The following is a 14,045-nucleotide window of genomic DNA, read 5'->3' as shown; positions in this document are numbered from 1 at the left end:
CACATTTGTGTGTGTGCTATTACCGGTTAAAAGTTTACATACTTTTGACACAAGCTAAAAAGCTAGCTCTCAAAAATGTAAGTTCATAAAAGCACTCATACATGTATCAATAAATACAGCAAATGAAACTGTTGGTATCACAATGCTTCAAAGTGTCACTGTTTGTTTGTAAATGTTTGTTTGTTCGATTGCAGCACAAAACTCTGTACAGTGGAACCCCCCTTTTAAGACACCCCCCCCCCTTTAAAACCTTGTTTTCTCAGACTTTCTGTTTGTTTGTTTGTTTGTTTGTTTGCTTAACGCCCAGCCGACCATGAAGGGCCATATCAGGGCGGTGCTGCTTTGACATATAACGTGCGCCACACACAAGACAGAAGTCGCAGCACAGGCTTCATGTCTCACCCAGTCACATTATTCTGACACCGGACCAACCAGTCCTAGCACTAACCCCATAATGCCAGACGCCAGGCGGAGCAGCCACTAGATTGCCAATTTTAAAGTCTTAGGTATGACCCGGCCGGGGTTCGAACCCACGACCTCCCGATCACGGGGCGGACGCCTTACCACTAGGCCAATCGTGCCAATCAGTCCAGCAAAGCCTACTATGTTGAAGGGACGTTGAAAAACAACAACCAACCTGCACAATGTAGAATCAAGCTATTTGTTGCATACCGTAGGAGAATGAATGGCTTTTTTTTTTAAACAATAATTGGCTTTAAAACCCCTTGACTGCCTTAGGACGGGTATACCCGTCCTGCACTTGTGCATTATTTCCATGATTAGATACTAAAAACAGATTCTTGGTTGAATTTCTTTTAAAAATAACATAGGTTTTACTTTTCTACCTACTGCCAGTTTGGAGCTAGAATTTTTTGTGAATTATTACACCCCGAACTCCAATATTCCCTGGCAGTCAGGAAGTTTTGATTGGCAGCGAAAGGGTTAACATTAACGGCCTCATCACAGAGATCGACACCAATACTTTCTAAGATGAGCAGTATATCTCAACACCTTGAAATGGAGAAAAAAAACAATCTGTAACTTAAGTTTCTAATGAATTGACAAGTATGACAAGCCTTACAACAACTCTTGTTCCAAAACTTCACAATTTTTAAAAGTAATCCTATTTCACTGTTGCTGAGATTGATATAGAAAAAGAAACCTATGTAATTAACATCCTTTTAATCTTCTTTGCCAGTGAACCTTTACAGGGCAGACACTGAGTCTGATTTCCAATTGTCATCTATCTGATTTTGAACATGTCTTGCATGAGTCAACATATGCTTCTTTAAATAAGTAGATTGCGAAAATGTAGCAGCACAATGTGAGCATGCATAAGGTCTTACTCCTGAATGTTTCAATTTATGCCTCTTCAAGCCTACCGAACACGTGTAGGTAGCGCCGCACTGATTGCACGAATAAGGTCTCTGTCCCGTATGGCTTAACATGTGATAATTCAATCCACCGCTGGATGAAAAGGTAGAATCACACTGTGCACATATGTACGGTTTCTCCCCTGTGTGTGTTAACATGTGTCTCTTCAGATGACTTGACCAAGTAAAGGCTGCGCCACACTGGGTGCACGCATGTGGCCGGTGCCCTGCGTGTTTCATCATGTGCGTGTTCAAACTGTTGGCCGAGAAAAAGGAAGAGTTGCACAACACACACTTGTGAGATCGCTGTCCCGAATGAATCAACATGTGTCTCTTCCAGCAGTTCTTCCACCGAAAAGATGTTCCACACACTGTGCATGTATACGGTTTCTCTCTTGTGTTATTACTTGACCCGTCTTTGCTTGAACCATCAACCATGAATGAATACGGTTTCTCTCCTGTGTTATCACTTGACCCGTTCTTGTCGGAACGGTCACCATCAGTGTCAATATTTTTTCTTTGAGTTTTGCTGCCAACAGAGCCCTTGCTTTTAGTCTTATTACAGAGAGTAGAGTTTGTCGGCTGTGTGCTTACATGTGATGTTTCTGTAAACTCTTTGTCATCTATCCTTACGTCTTTCATGCTGGCAGCAAACAGCGAGCCAGCAGTTACACGTCTTCTTTCTCCAACATCGCACGATTCTGATGTTGCATATTTACTGCTGTCGGGGTCTGTGTTCTTGATGGCCTCTTTTTTCAACACGCCAACCTGTTCAGGGCACTGTGTCAGCTCTGAATTTACTTCACTGATACTGGAAACAGGGGACGAGACACGATGTGGTTTCACTGTGTTTTTAACTTTTTTCTTTCTTGGCAACTTTGTAGGAATGGACACAACGAGCCTATCCCCATGGTTGTTGAATTCCTGCTGAACCGTAGACCTTTTTCTGTTGTGAGTCCTCATATGTTTCTTCAAGTACCCTTGCAGAGTAAATGTAGCCGAGCACTGTGGACATGCATGTGGTTTTTCTCCTATATGTAGCTGCAGGTGCCTTTTCAGATTGATTAAACATCTGAAAGCAGAATCACACTGATCACATGCATACGGTTTTTGTCCTGAGTGGCTGAACATGTGGTATTTTAACCCAGCACCCGAAGTGAATGCACAGTCACATTCTGAGCACACATAGGGCTTCTCTCCTGTATGCTGTAACAAGTGTCTTTTTAAATGACTGGACCAGGAGAAGGAAGCACTGCAATACATACACACATGTTTTTTTTCTCCAGTGTGTTTTAACATGTGTGTCTTTAAACTGTTAGCAGAGACAAATGCAGCATCACAAACAACACACTTGTGAGGCTTTCGTCCAGAATGAATCAACATGTGTCTTTTCCAGCAATTCTTCCACTTGAAAGAAGCACCACATTCTGTGCATACATGGGGCCTCTGTTCTGTGTTTGCCATACTTGCCTCCCTTGAACTATGAAGGAGACTATCCCCACAAGAGTCTTCCTTTTCCGGCTTGTCTTCTCCAAAATGAGTCCTTCCGTCGTAAGAAGTGGAGTCTGAAATTTGGTCCGACGTTGCTGCATACTCTTTACCAAGTATCAGTGTATTGTCTGGGGTTGTAGAATGTAGCGATCCACCAGGAAAAACTCCTTTTTCTCTTAGACCCGTTGTCTCTGTATCTGTATTTGTGAATCCAAAGCCTCGTGTGTCTGTACCTTGCACTAACATTTCACACTTTTCAGACCATTCTCCTGGCTCTGACTTAACCCGATTAGCACTGGAAAATCTTTGCCTTTCTCCTCCCTTCTGTGAAGATTTGTGTAGATCAGGAGAAAAGGACACAGTGAGCCCGTCGTCACATTCATCGTCCGACTCTCCACACGCTCCTGGTTCTTGCTGCAAGTGGGCCATCCTATGTCTGTGTAAACAACTAGCTCCAGTACATGGTACTACACCACAATGGAAACACACATATATGTTGGCGTGTGTCTCCTTAGCTTTGTAGGCCACCCTATGTCTGTGTGAACAACTCGCTCCAGTAAATGCTACAGCACAATAGAAACACATATAGTTTCTTCCCTGTATGTGTTGGCTTCTGTGACCCTTTAGCTTTGTTGAACATGTGTAGGTAGCATTTCACTGCTGGGAACTGGGTAGCTCAGTTGGTAGAAGGGTGGCACTGAGTTTGTGTAAAACAAGAGATCTCTTCAGCACTTGCATCTTCCCTGGCTGATGCTGAAACAGAAAATTGTTCATTAATAACGACTGAAATGAAACTTTCTTAAATCATTGTCTCCCAGGTACAGATATATCCGTACAACTCATTTAGCTCTATCTGACCAGGTACGGATATAAATTCGCTCAGACTGTTAGCTTCAGTCGCTTCCAGTAACGTCGATCTAACGCCTGCATTCCATCGTGTTGATACACAGTTTCTACAATGGTACTACAATTCTGACTGACCTGCTGCAGCACAGCTGGTCCCGGCTAAAACAAATTGGTCAATATAGGTGGAGTTAGTTAGTTAGTAAGCTATTGCTTTTCGGGTCCAGCGGACCATAATAGGCCAAATCAGGACCCCCATAGGTGGAGTAGAAAGTGCTAAATGTACTGCAAACAAGCACAGTGTCATACAAACATACAGGCAAATCCAGCTAACTCACAAACGGTTAAGTCAAAAATTCGCTTAGCACACAAAGAAATTCTGGTCCGGAATTATCCCTCTTTATCTATGTGTACAAAGTACCCTGAGCTCGAAATGGGATTTCTCTTACGTAAGTCGAAAGACGGATAGCACACAACAGAAAGTCAGTCCCAAAGACAAAGTTTACTCTATATTTACTACAGCAACTCGAAACACGAAACTTGGCGTCAAACACTAGCGCATTGTGTAACCTTATTCCCTTCTTCTCTACACGGACGCCACACCGACTGGTCAGTCGGCACGCAATAAAGTATGAACTGAAGTTAGGAGGGGGCGAGGAGTAAGGAGGGGGCGAGGAGTAAGGAGAATTATCCAACTCCAAGAAAACATTCTGAAAAAGGTGGGGAAGTGGTGACAAGGCAGTGAACGCACTCACCATGCACTGACATCATACGAAAGCAGCCACACAAACACAGCACAGAGGCAGAGGCAGGTGTGCAGATGCTTTGTGAGAATAAGCGTTGAAAACCAGTTTGAATAAAATAAAAAAAACAGCAGATAGAGCCGCATGTCATAATCATTCTTCTTGTCTGGCTTTATTGACTGCATGCCGATCTTGTGGCAGTGACTTTTCACTCTTCAGTCGGACTGTACACAAACCGCTCTCACTCTCCCTCACTGACTACCCTAAGCCCTGACAACTGATCCTTGGAAATTGTTTGGAAGAGTACACCTCTCTATTTCTCTCCAATGCTCTTCCTGCTGACTTCAGTGACACCGGACACCCCACTGAGTTTAGCCAGCTACCCCCCCCCCCCTATCTCTCTCTCTCTCCCCCCAGCCATGTACTGTTTGGTGCTGTGGCCAGAGAGGTGTCACCGGCTAATTGAGGCCAGCTGCACTGTTCACTCAGAGCAAAACTAGTTGACTGTGTCTAACTTTTGACAAAGCAACACAACTGAAGGGTTCACAGATTAGGTAACCGACTCACTGGTCAAGGCTGCAGGGAAACAAGAGTATCTTGTCAATGAAAGAGGTTACACACAGATACGCGATGCTGAGAACGGTGGCCGATTTTTCACTCTCTTTCTCGGAGGGCCTTCATCATTGCAGGGACTGCTGTAAAGAAATGCTTGCTCAGAAACTAACTCTTTTTGCATTGAAACATGCACCAGAACTGGTGGACACCATCGACAATGTCAAACATGAAATCGAAGCAGTTTGCTTGAGGAAACGGTCGTCAGCAACTCAAACTTCTCTGTTTTCTTTTTTTAAGAAAATCTGAGGTGACTTTTTTTGTGGCCCCGCCCCCTCCCTCTGTAAGGACCCCCCTCCATAAGGACCGATTTTTGTCAACATTTTCAAGGTCGCTAGAGAGGGGTTCCACTGTACTATGACCAAGTCGAAATTTCGGATAGGACACAATAACAATTCGGTCCCTTCAATTTCGTCTTATCCGGATTTGCCTGTAGTAAGTTATCTGACATATTATTTTTCTCATCATTTTATATCCCCTTTCTATCTAACAATGAGCTACTTGAAACAACTGCTTTTCATTTTCAGATTTTTTTTTATTAAGACAAATAATTGTGATGAAAAAAGATGACATGCATGAGTCAGCTGCTTTATATGCTTAATCAGTTCTTGTTTCATTTTCTTTTTTAGAAACCTTGATTTACAGCCTTAATATTTTGGGAATATATAATGATGGCCATCTGATAATAAAAAGCGATGTTGACACTGACAGAGCAGAGATTCGACGGGCACAGAAGCCTGCTGGATGTTTTGTTTGTTTGTTCGTTCATGGGCTGAAACTCCCATGGCTTTTACCTGTATGACCGTTTTTACCCCGCCATTTAGGCAGCCATACGCCGCTTTCGGAGGAAGCATGCTGGGTATTTTCGTGTTTCTATAACCCACCGAACTCTGACATGGATTACAGGATCTTTTTCGTGCGCACTTGGTCTTGTGCTTGCGTGTACACACGGGAGTGTTCGGACACCGAGGAGAGTCTGCACACAAAGTTGACTCTGAGAAATAAATAGCTCGTCGAACGTGGGGACGAACTCACGCTGACAGCGGCCAACTGGATACAAATCCAGCGCGCTACCGACTGAGCTACATCCCCGCCCTAACCTGCTGGATAAGGCGCTGGCCTCCCATGCAGAAGGTTGAGTGTTCAAATCCCTGCTGCGCCTGGTGGGCTAAGGGTAGAGATTTTTCCGATCTCCCAGGTCAACTTATGTGCCAACCTCCTAGTGTCTGATCCCCCTTTTTGTTTACACACAAGCACAAGACCAATACTAATGGGCAATACGCAAAAACAAGTTCCTGTAATCCATGTCCGAGTTCGGTGGGTTATAGCAACACTAAAATACAGTGAAACCCCCCTTTTAAAACCCCGCATAGGGCGGGGATGTAGCTCAGTCGGTAGCGCGCTGGATTTGTATCCAGTTGGCCGCTGTCAGCGTGAGTTCGTCCCCACGTTCGGCGAGAGATTTATTTCTCAGAGTCAACTTTGTGTGCAGACTCTCCTCGGTGTCCGAACACCCCCATGTGTACACGCAAGCACAAGACCAAGTGCGCACGAAAAAGATCCTGTAATCCATGTCAGAGTTCGGTGGGTTATAGAAACACGAAAATACCCAGCATGCTTCCTCCGAAAGCGGCGTATGGCTGCCTAAATGGCGGGGTAAAAACGGTCATACACGTGAAAAGCCGTGGGAGTTTCAGCCCATGAACGAACAAACAAACAAAAAAACCCGCAATGTAAGATTCTGCCCTTTTAAGGTCTTGCTTCTTTTTTTTTTAAAGATTTTCTGTTCATAAACTTTGTAAACTTACCCCCATTTTAAGACTCCCTCCTTTTCAAGAATTGAATTTCTCAGATTTTGTTAGGTCTTACAGGGGGGTTCCACTGTATCATGCATGCATCCTCCAAAATGGGCATCTGGCTGCCTAAATAGTCGGGTAATAACGATCATTCTCATTAAAACCCACGCGTGCAAAAAACAAACACACGTGAGTGTACGTGGGAGTCTCAGCCCTTGAACGCAGAATAAGAATAAGAAATCAGAGCACGTATAGATACAACTGTGAACAGCCGCACTCACCATATGCCTCTGTATACATGTGTTGCAGTTGTGACACCTTATCCTCAGCATCTTTCTTCTTCTTCTCGTTCGCTCCTTTAGGCTTCCACTCCTGTGGCATGCACGAATGCCGCCGTCTTCTTTAGGGCCACCAGGTTGCCAAACAGCTTCTCAATCCTGCAGGGGGGTCTCATTCGGCCTCTTCCTTCAGTTTACCTGTAAGTTTGACCACTGCTTTGTCTTCCATCTTGAACTTGAAATACTTCCAGCCAATTTGGTTAGTGATGGCCACACTTTCTGACTCCTGCCAAGGACAAAAAAAGAAAGACAATTTAACATCTGAACTACTAAAAGTAAGCGATGGGTAAAGCCTACTCCCTTCCCCGCCCCACTTTTTTTTCAGACTGCGAAGAAAATAAATTTGCGATCGAGAACATCATTTCTAAAAAAAAAGGAAGGTTGAGTGAGTCCAAAAATAAAATGGAGGATAATTAAATCACTGAAGTTATGATCAGAAAATCTGAGAAAGAAGTATCTTGTCAGAGGTGGAGTCTTAATTAAATCAGAGGACAAGGTGTGGGGTCTTAAAAAGAAGGTTCCACTGTATTGCAATCAGTCACCCTCAATTCACCACTAAAGAAAAAACATCCACTGCAAAACAAGCAAGTCGCGTAAGGCGAAAATTACAACATTTAGTCAAGCTGTGGAACTCACAGAATGAAACTGAACGCACTGCATTTTTTCACAATGACCGTAGTCCGCCGCTCGTGCAAAAGGCAGTGAAATTAACGAGCCTGTTTAGCGCGGTAGTGGTTGCGCTGTGCTGCATAGCACGCTTTTCTGTACCTCTCTTTGCTTTAACTTTCTGAGCGTGTTTTTAATCCAAACATATCATATCTATATGTTTTGGAGTCAGGAACCGACAAGGAATAAGATGAAATTGTTTTTAAATCGATTTTGGAAATTTTTTAATCATAATTTTTTTTTTTAAATTTTCAGAGCTTCTTTTTAATCTGAATATAACATATTTATATGTTTTTGGAATCAGAAAATGATGAAGAATAAGATGAACGTAATTTTGGATCGTTTTATAAAAAAATAACTTGACTAAATGTAAAAACAAACAAGAAGAGCAAACGCTCGATCGAGTCACTTTCGCAGTTCTGAATATTATATGAGGCATCAGATGGACAGGAAGAAATTGCTATTCACAACACAATGAGTCACGTTCACATAAAATTTGAGCCCGGTCACTTTTATAGTTTCCGAGAAAAGCCCAACGTTAAGTTGTGTGTTGCCGAACAGAAAAGGCTAGTTATCTCCCTTGTTTTTCTGATAACGTTCGTAAAAGGCTACAGATGTAAATACTTTGATGTAAAGAATAATCCTACAAAGTTTCAATCACATCCGATGAACTTTGTCAAAGATATAAAATGTCTAATTTTTCCTTTGACGCTGACCTGTGACCTTGAAAAAGGTCAAAGGTCAACGAAACCATCGTTAAAGTGTAGAGGTCATTGGAGGTCACGACTAAACAAAATATGAGCCCGATCGCTTTGATAGTTTCCGAGAAAAGATATAAAATGTCTAATTTTTCCTTTGACGCTGACCTGTGACCTTGAAAAAGGTCAAAGGTCAACGAAACCATCGTTAAAGTGTAGAGGTCATTGGAGGTCACGACTAAACAAAATATGAGCCCGATCGCTTTGATAGTTTCCGAGAAAAGTCCAACGTTAAGGTGGTGTCTACGGACGGCCGGCCGGACAGCCGGCCGGCCGGCCGGACAGACTAACACTGACCGATTACATAGAGTCACTTTTTCTCAAGTGACTCAAAAACTACTTCTCACTGATCAGTTGATGTGAATTGTAATGTTTAAGTACATGTATCAATTAATTTTCACCACTTCTGACACCATGTCCTGTTCTCGTCGTATGGGATGTTCACAAATACAAACAATGTACTGGTAGAAATAAAGCAGATACAGGCAGCATTGAGGGATGGCATGGTTAATTCCACCATGCTTCTTCCCCCAGAATCCCTAGCTACGTAAATAAAACAAATACATCACGGCTCTTGCACATTAGCCATTGAATACACATGTCAGTGACATCATAACATTACAGTGATCGCATCAGATTCTCTACATAGAGGGTCATGGGACCCCAAAATAAAATGTTTAGGGAGTACAAGGACCCTCTCAGCGCAACTTTAGAGGGTCCCAAGACCAGGAGGATTTGTGGAAGTTCTGTGAGACCTTCACATTCACATTGGTTATATAGCTTTATTCTGTATTTTCCTGTCTTCATAATCCATCCAAGTGTATGTTCTTGTCCATTTTGAACGGAAACAAGCAGACGATTAATTGAGACCCAAGTCGACTTCGCAAATCTTCTTCCCCCAGCTACAACATAGTACTTCGTCCCCTACTTCGTTTTGCAAGTTCTGAAATGCAAAGCTTTGCCGTAGCTCTGCGACGAAGTTGCTCTTTTTGTCAGAAGAATGCTTTTCGATTCAAGACGGATGAGGAAATCAGACTGGATACCGAAGTGAAGAATATGTTTATCGACTTTTGTTAACCCTAAGTCCAAGAACTCGCCACCTACCTGTATTGTTTCATTCTGCAAAGCTATTAATTCAAAGGTGAAATCACAGCACTCGAACAACTATCCCATACAATCATCAAGTATGTAAAGTACAATTTGTGATGCAGGGATGGCCAAATCGTCCGCCTGATTGCCAGGGGTGAGTTAATAACACGCCGGGCTAGTAGAAACCGCCTGGCAGCTCATCTGACTGGCCAGTGAAAATTCTGGTCAAATGCAAAACTTTTGGTTGTGTTATAGACTCGTTTTAAGGTAGTTCACTGGACCCGTTAAATATAATTTGGTTTCTCCCAAAAGTTGGTTATTTTTTAAGTTCGATCTGTCTGCTATGCATTCAGCATAAAAAAAATATAGGGTAGTGGGTTCGTTTCGGAGCTATGAGTCTCGGAAGACAGTGCCCGTTTTGAATTTTGGACCGAAAAATCGAAAAATGGGTATGTTTTGAAAACGGCCAATTACACAAACATATGCATAGGAATAGTCATTTAAAAAATATCACCCAAAGCAGCAATGGGCATGTAACGAAGTGCACTGGTAAACGAAAATGTTGCGCATACTCAAACTTTGTCTTTTGCCAGAGTTTATTTTAAATTTGTTCCTCATGTTGAGGTATTTTATTGCTGGTAGCCTGGAAATAAATTACGATTTGATGAGATGGGTTGTAAACACAAGAGCGATCAAAACGGCATTAAAAAAAACGACAGGTTGGTAGTGTTTTTAGGGGGGGTTCACTCCCTTGATTAACCCCACCCTTTGCACTATTACTGTCCAGTGTGCCTCAGAAAAATATGTGTCACGATAATGTAAAGGGCTGTTGTCCGATCATTTGTCTCAGATATATGAGCCAACTAAATTATGTTTTTAAAAACCACTGTTACATATGACCTCTGTTGAAAGTCAAAGGTCACCGCAACTTTGAAAGGCCACAAGTCCGATTCAAATGTAATAAAAACGCCAATCAAAAGGTGGAGGGCACTTGTTTGATACAAGTGTAATAATAAAAATTAATAATCAAGGCTTGGTTTATAATTTTGCTTAATAGTGCGTACTGTTATTTGTTACGGTTTGAAGGCTGGGACTTTTTGAGGGTGGAATTAAAGCAATTTTTCGCCTTATGGGCTCTTTATGCCTCGAAGGACTTCAATTATTGTATTATCTGCTGCCAGCGTACAGTAGAAAGAGGGCTGCATACACAAGACACTTGTTCTTAATACTACTGGCTGTTATTCTAGTTCAAACACCGGTTTTAACATGTGGTATTCTGATGCAATCACGCTGTGAGCATCACGGGTTGGGAGACACTCTCTTACCTGCTACCGGAGCTTCAATGTTAGCTTTGGTGATTATTACGATGTCACTGGCAAAGAGAACGGCTTTGTACCGATTTCATTAGATGCCCACGTGTTTTTGACCTCGTGGTTGGGAGGCGTGTCGCATTGTTTTTATTTCTGGCGGTGTCGTCATTTTCTGACGTCATTCACTTACGCTGCCTGAAAAATGTGACGTTTGTTCTATTTACGTCATTCGAATGTTCGACGTGTTCTTCTTCTTCTTCTTCTTCTTCTGCGTTCCCTGTTCGATGTGTTCGAATTCCCAGCCTGCCAGGAAAAAATGGCGACACAACTCAGTGGCTTCCCTTTGTGTATGAAGAGTAATATCCCTGTCTCCATTTGACCTGCCTTAAAGCCATTAAAAACATACCATTACCAGATGCAGGAACTTCTGTCGTCTGCAAAACCAACGCCATGTTCTAGTGAAACAAAAATGAGGCTTATGTCGTATCACTGCTATCTTAATTGCGTAAAGAAATCTGACACTTATAATTTGTTGTGTGGTAATGTACCGGGCAAGCGAAATTTATGGCAGGCTAGTGAATTTCTTGAAGTTACTCGCCCGGCTTGCCAGTTAGCATTTTGAGATTTGGCCATCCCTGTGACGTAAAGTACTCAGAAGAAAAGCAAACCACCCGCTGGTCGAGACTACTGGCAATCATGCATATATATATATAATGCATACACGCATGCCCATTCTGTCTCATAAGGTTCGAGATGACAAGAAAAGATAACACTATTGTCCGCCCAGAGTGTGCCTTCCATTGGACTTCGTCAAAGCTAAGCTGCAGCTATAGTGCAATTAAGGGGTGAATCTTCCTGAAGCGAACTTCGTACAGGTACATATACGAAGTCGACTTCACCGAATTAAAGACAGGCTTGTCACTTGACAGATAAAACAATCCAGGGACCAATAAACTTATAAAATGTCAGTTGCAGTTTCTATCAGACTGTGTGAGCTTGTTTGAGCGTGGTGCCACTGTGTGTGACTGCGAGGCAAGACTTTTGCAGTATTGCAGAATATATATGTATGCTCAGCGAAAAAGAGAACACATAACAGTCTGTAGAGGTAAACATAATTATAAAGAAAACATGGCCAAAAAAGCCATTCGAAATAGCCAGAATTGTATAATTTCTGCACTGATTTTCAGCAAGTCTGGAATCAAGCAAGAACATGCACGTTACCTTTCATCTCGTCAAGGAGAACAGTGTCCATAGCGGACGTGTCCGATCGGTGATAAGTTCCAGCGAAGGGAAGGATTTCTGAATTTTCGTAAATTGTTTAGCATAAGTCAAGTGTCCAAGATTAACAAATGCGTCAAGAATAACCTCCCTTCAAGAAATACCTTTTCACAGAAAACTATTAAAAAAGGCAAAATCTGTATAAAACCCAATACCCAACTCAGGAACATCTGTAGAAATCAATTCAATTACGATGTCCCAATCTTTCAAACAGACCAGCATTTGCTAATCATTAGTTTTTGTAAATAAGGACTTATCAGGCAAAATGAAAGTGCGCATTGTTGTTCTCTTTCACCCCTGAAGCTCTTGTTTTGAATAATTTCGGATGGTAAGATGTTTGTGTGCCAAGGGGAATCACTCGTCACTACCCGAGTAAAGCTATTTCTGACTTAGCACACAGAGAGGAAGATTTCAGGACCCTGTGTTGTTTCAAGTTTTATTTAATTCAATCCCTTGCCCTCCAGTTAAACATTAAATCATGACAACAAAAATAAGGAATATCTTCACAAACAACCAAGATCACACAATTATATAACTCGTGTGTACCAAACAAATGAAAGGAAACAAATGCGTGGAAAAACCAGAAAAACAATTAAAAGACATAATTTATTAATACATACTGATCCTTATTAGTCACAACAACAAAACTCTCACGACAAGACCAACAACTATAAGGGTGGGAAGAGGTCTGTAACTCTGTTCCCTGCGCATGATTACCAAAGCATTCACTGTGGCACACGATTTCAAGTTCACCATTTTTTCAATATAAAATCATACAACTTTTCATTGTCCAGTACTCATATATAGGAGCTGTGTCCCCCAGATGGCGATCGTAGAGGAATAGTTTCCTTTTAGCCATCTGCAAATCCGCAGTGTGAGGGTGTGTGTGTGTGTACGAATATACTTGTGATTTGTATTTAATTGTCAAGACAATAGCTAGTATCCTTTAAAGCATTTGGATCATTTTTCCGTTTGCTTGTTTTCAATACGTTGTGACATTTTTCTTATTATCATTAATTTTGTATTTTTTGGCACATGAAAAAATGAGACACAAATTGTTCAAAATTTCACAAAACATAATAAGAAAGGGGTGCCTGATATTGTTTGTGTGTGTGTGCGTGTAGTTCAAGTCAATCAAATCAGCCATTTTTTTCTGTGCACCCGAGGTGTGATGTCCTAATTTGACTTTGCACTTCATTGAACATTGAACTGCGGTACATGTGACCGCACATGAGAAAAAGTTACTTTGAAATTTGTATGTTGATAGACTTGACTTTTTAGAGCCAAAAAAAGCTGTCAATGTAAAAATCAGTAAATCATCACCTGTTGACAGTTTTACAATAAATAACTTGTAAGTGTAATGTTGTGAAACTTATGTCACATTCAGTTTCCAAAACACTGTCACAAATGTTCAAACCTTCACCAGGCAGATTCTGACACACACACACACACACACAGATGAACTTTAACCCTTAGGCTGGTTGTCGCGACACTTTACGTATATTGTCACCTGGTTGTCACGACATATGTCGCGCTACTGGCTCAGTCTGTTTGGTCGGTTCCGATTACCTCCCATGGATGCGAAAACCGATATGACCATTTTTACATTTAGTCAAGTTTTGACTAAATGTTTTAACATAGAGGGGGGAATCGACACGAGGGTCTTGGTGTATGTGTGTGTGTAGAGCGATTCAGAGTAAACTACTGGACCGATCTTTATGAAATCTTTCATGAGAGTTCCTGGATAT

The 14,045-nt window shown here is 41.9% G+C and overlaps 1 protein-coding gene across 1 annotated transcript; it reads right to left on the bottom strand.

Annotated features, from left to right (window-relative positions):
- Positions 1-269: 269 nt before the first annotated feature.
- LOC138949694 (zinc finger protein 431-like) lies at positions 270-12,375 on the bottom strand. Its single transcript, XM_070321478.1, has 3 exons — positions 12,241-12,375; positions 7,140-7,422; positions 270-3,617 (listed from the first exon to the last, which is right to left on the bottom strand). The coding sequence occupies exon 3, from the start codon at positions 3,447-3,449 to the stop codon at positions 1,206-1,208; it is 2,244 nt and encodes a 747-aa protein (XP_070177579.1). The 5' UTR covers positions 3,450-3,617; positions 7,140-7,422; positions 12,241-12,375; the 3' UTR covers positions 270-1,205.
- Positions 12,376-14,045: the final 1,670 nt, after the last annotated feature.

The sequence above is a fragment of the Littorina saxatilis genome, linkage group LG16 (genome assembly GCF_037325665.1).
Source record: "Littorina saxatilis isolate snail1 linkage group LG16, US_GU_Lsax_2.0, whole genome shotgun sequence".
NCBI classification, from domain to species: domain Eukaryota; kingdom Metazoa; phylum Mollusca; class Gastropoda; order Littorinimorpha; family Littorinidae; genus Littorina; species Littorina saxatilis.
This window is presented reverse-complemented; position numbering and strand designations above follow the sequence as displayed.

What these genes read in the sequence shown, in the direction of transcription:
- LOC138949694 (XM_070321478.1), bottom strand. Translation starts at nt 3,449, where the DNA reads ATGTGTTTCTATTGTGCTGTAGCATTTACTGGAGCGAGTTGTTCACAC.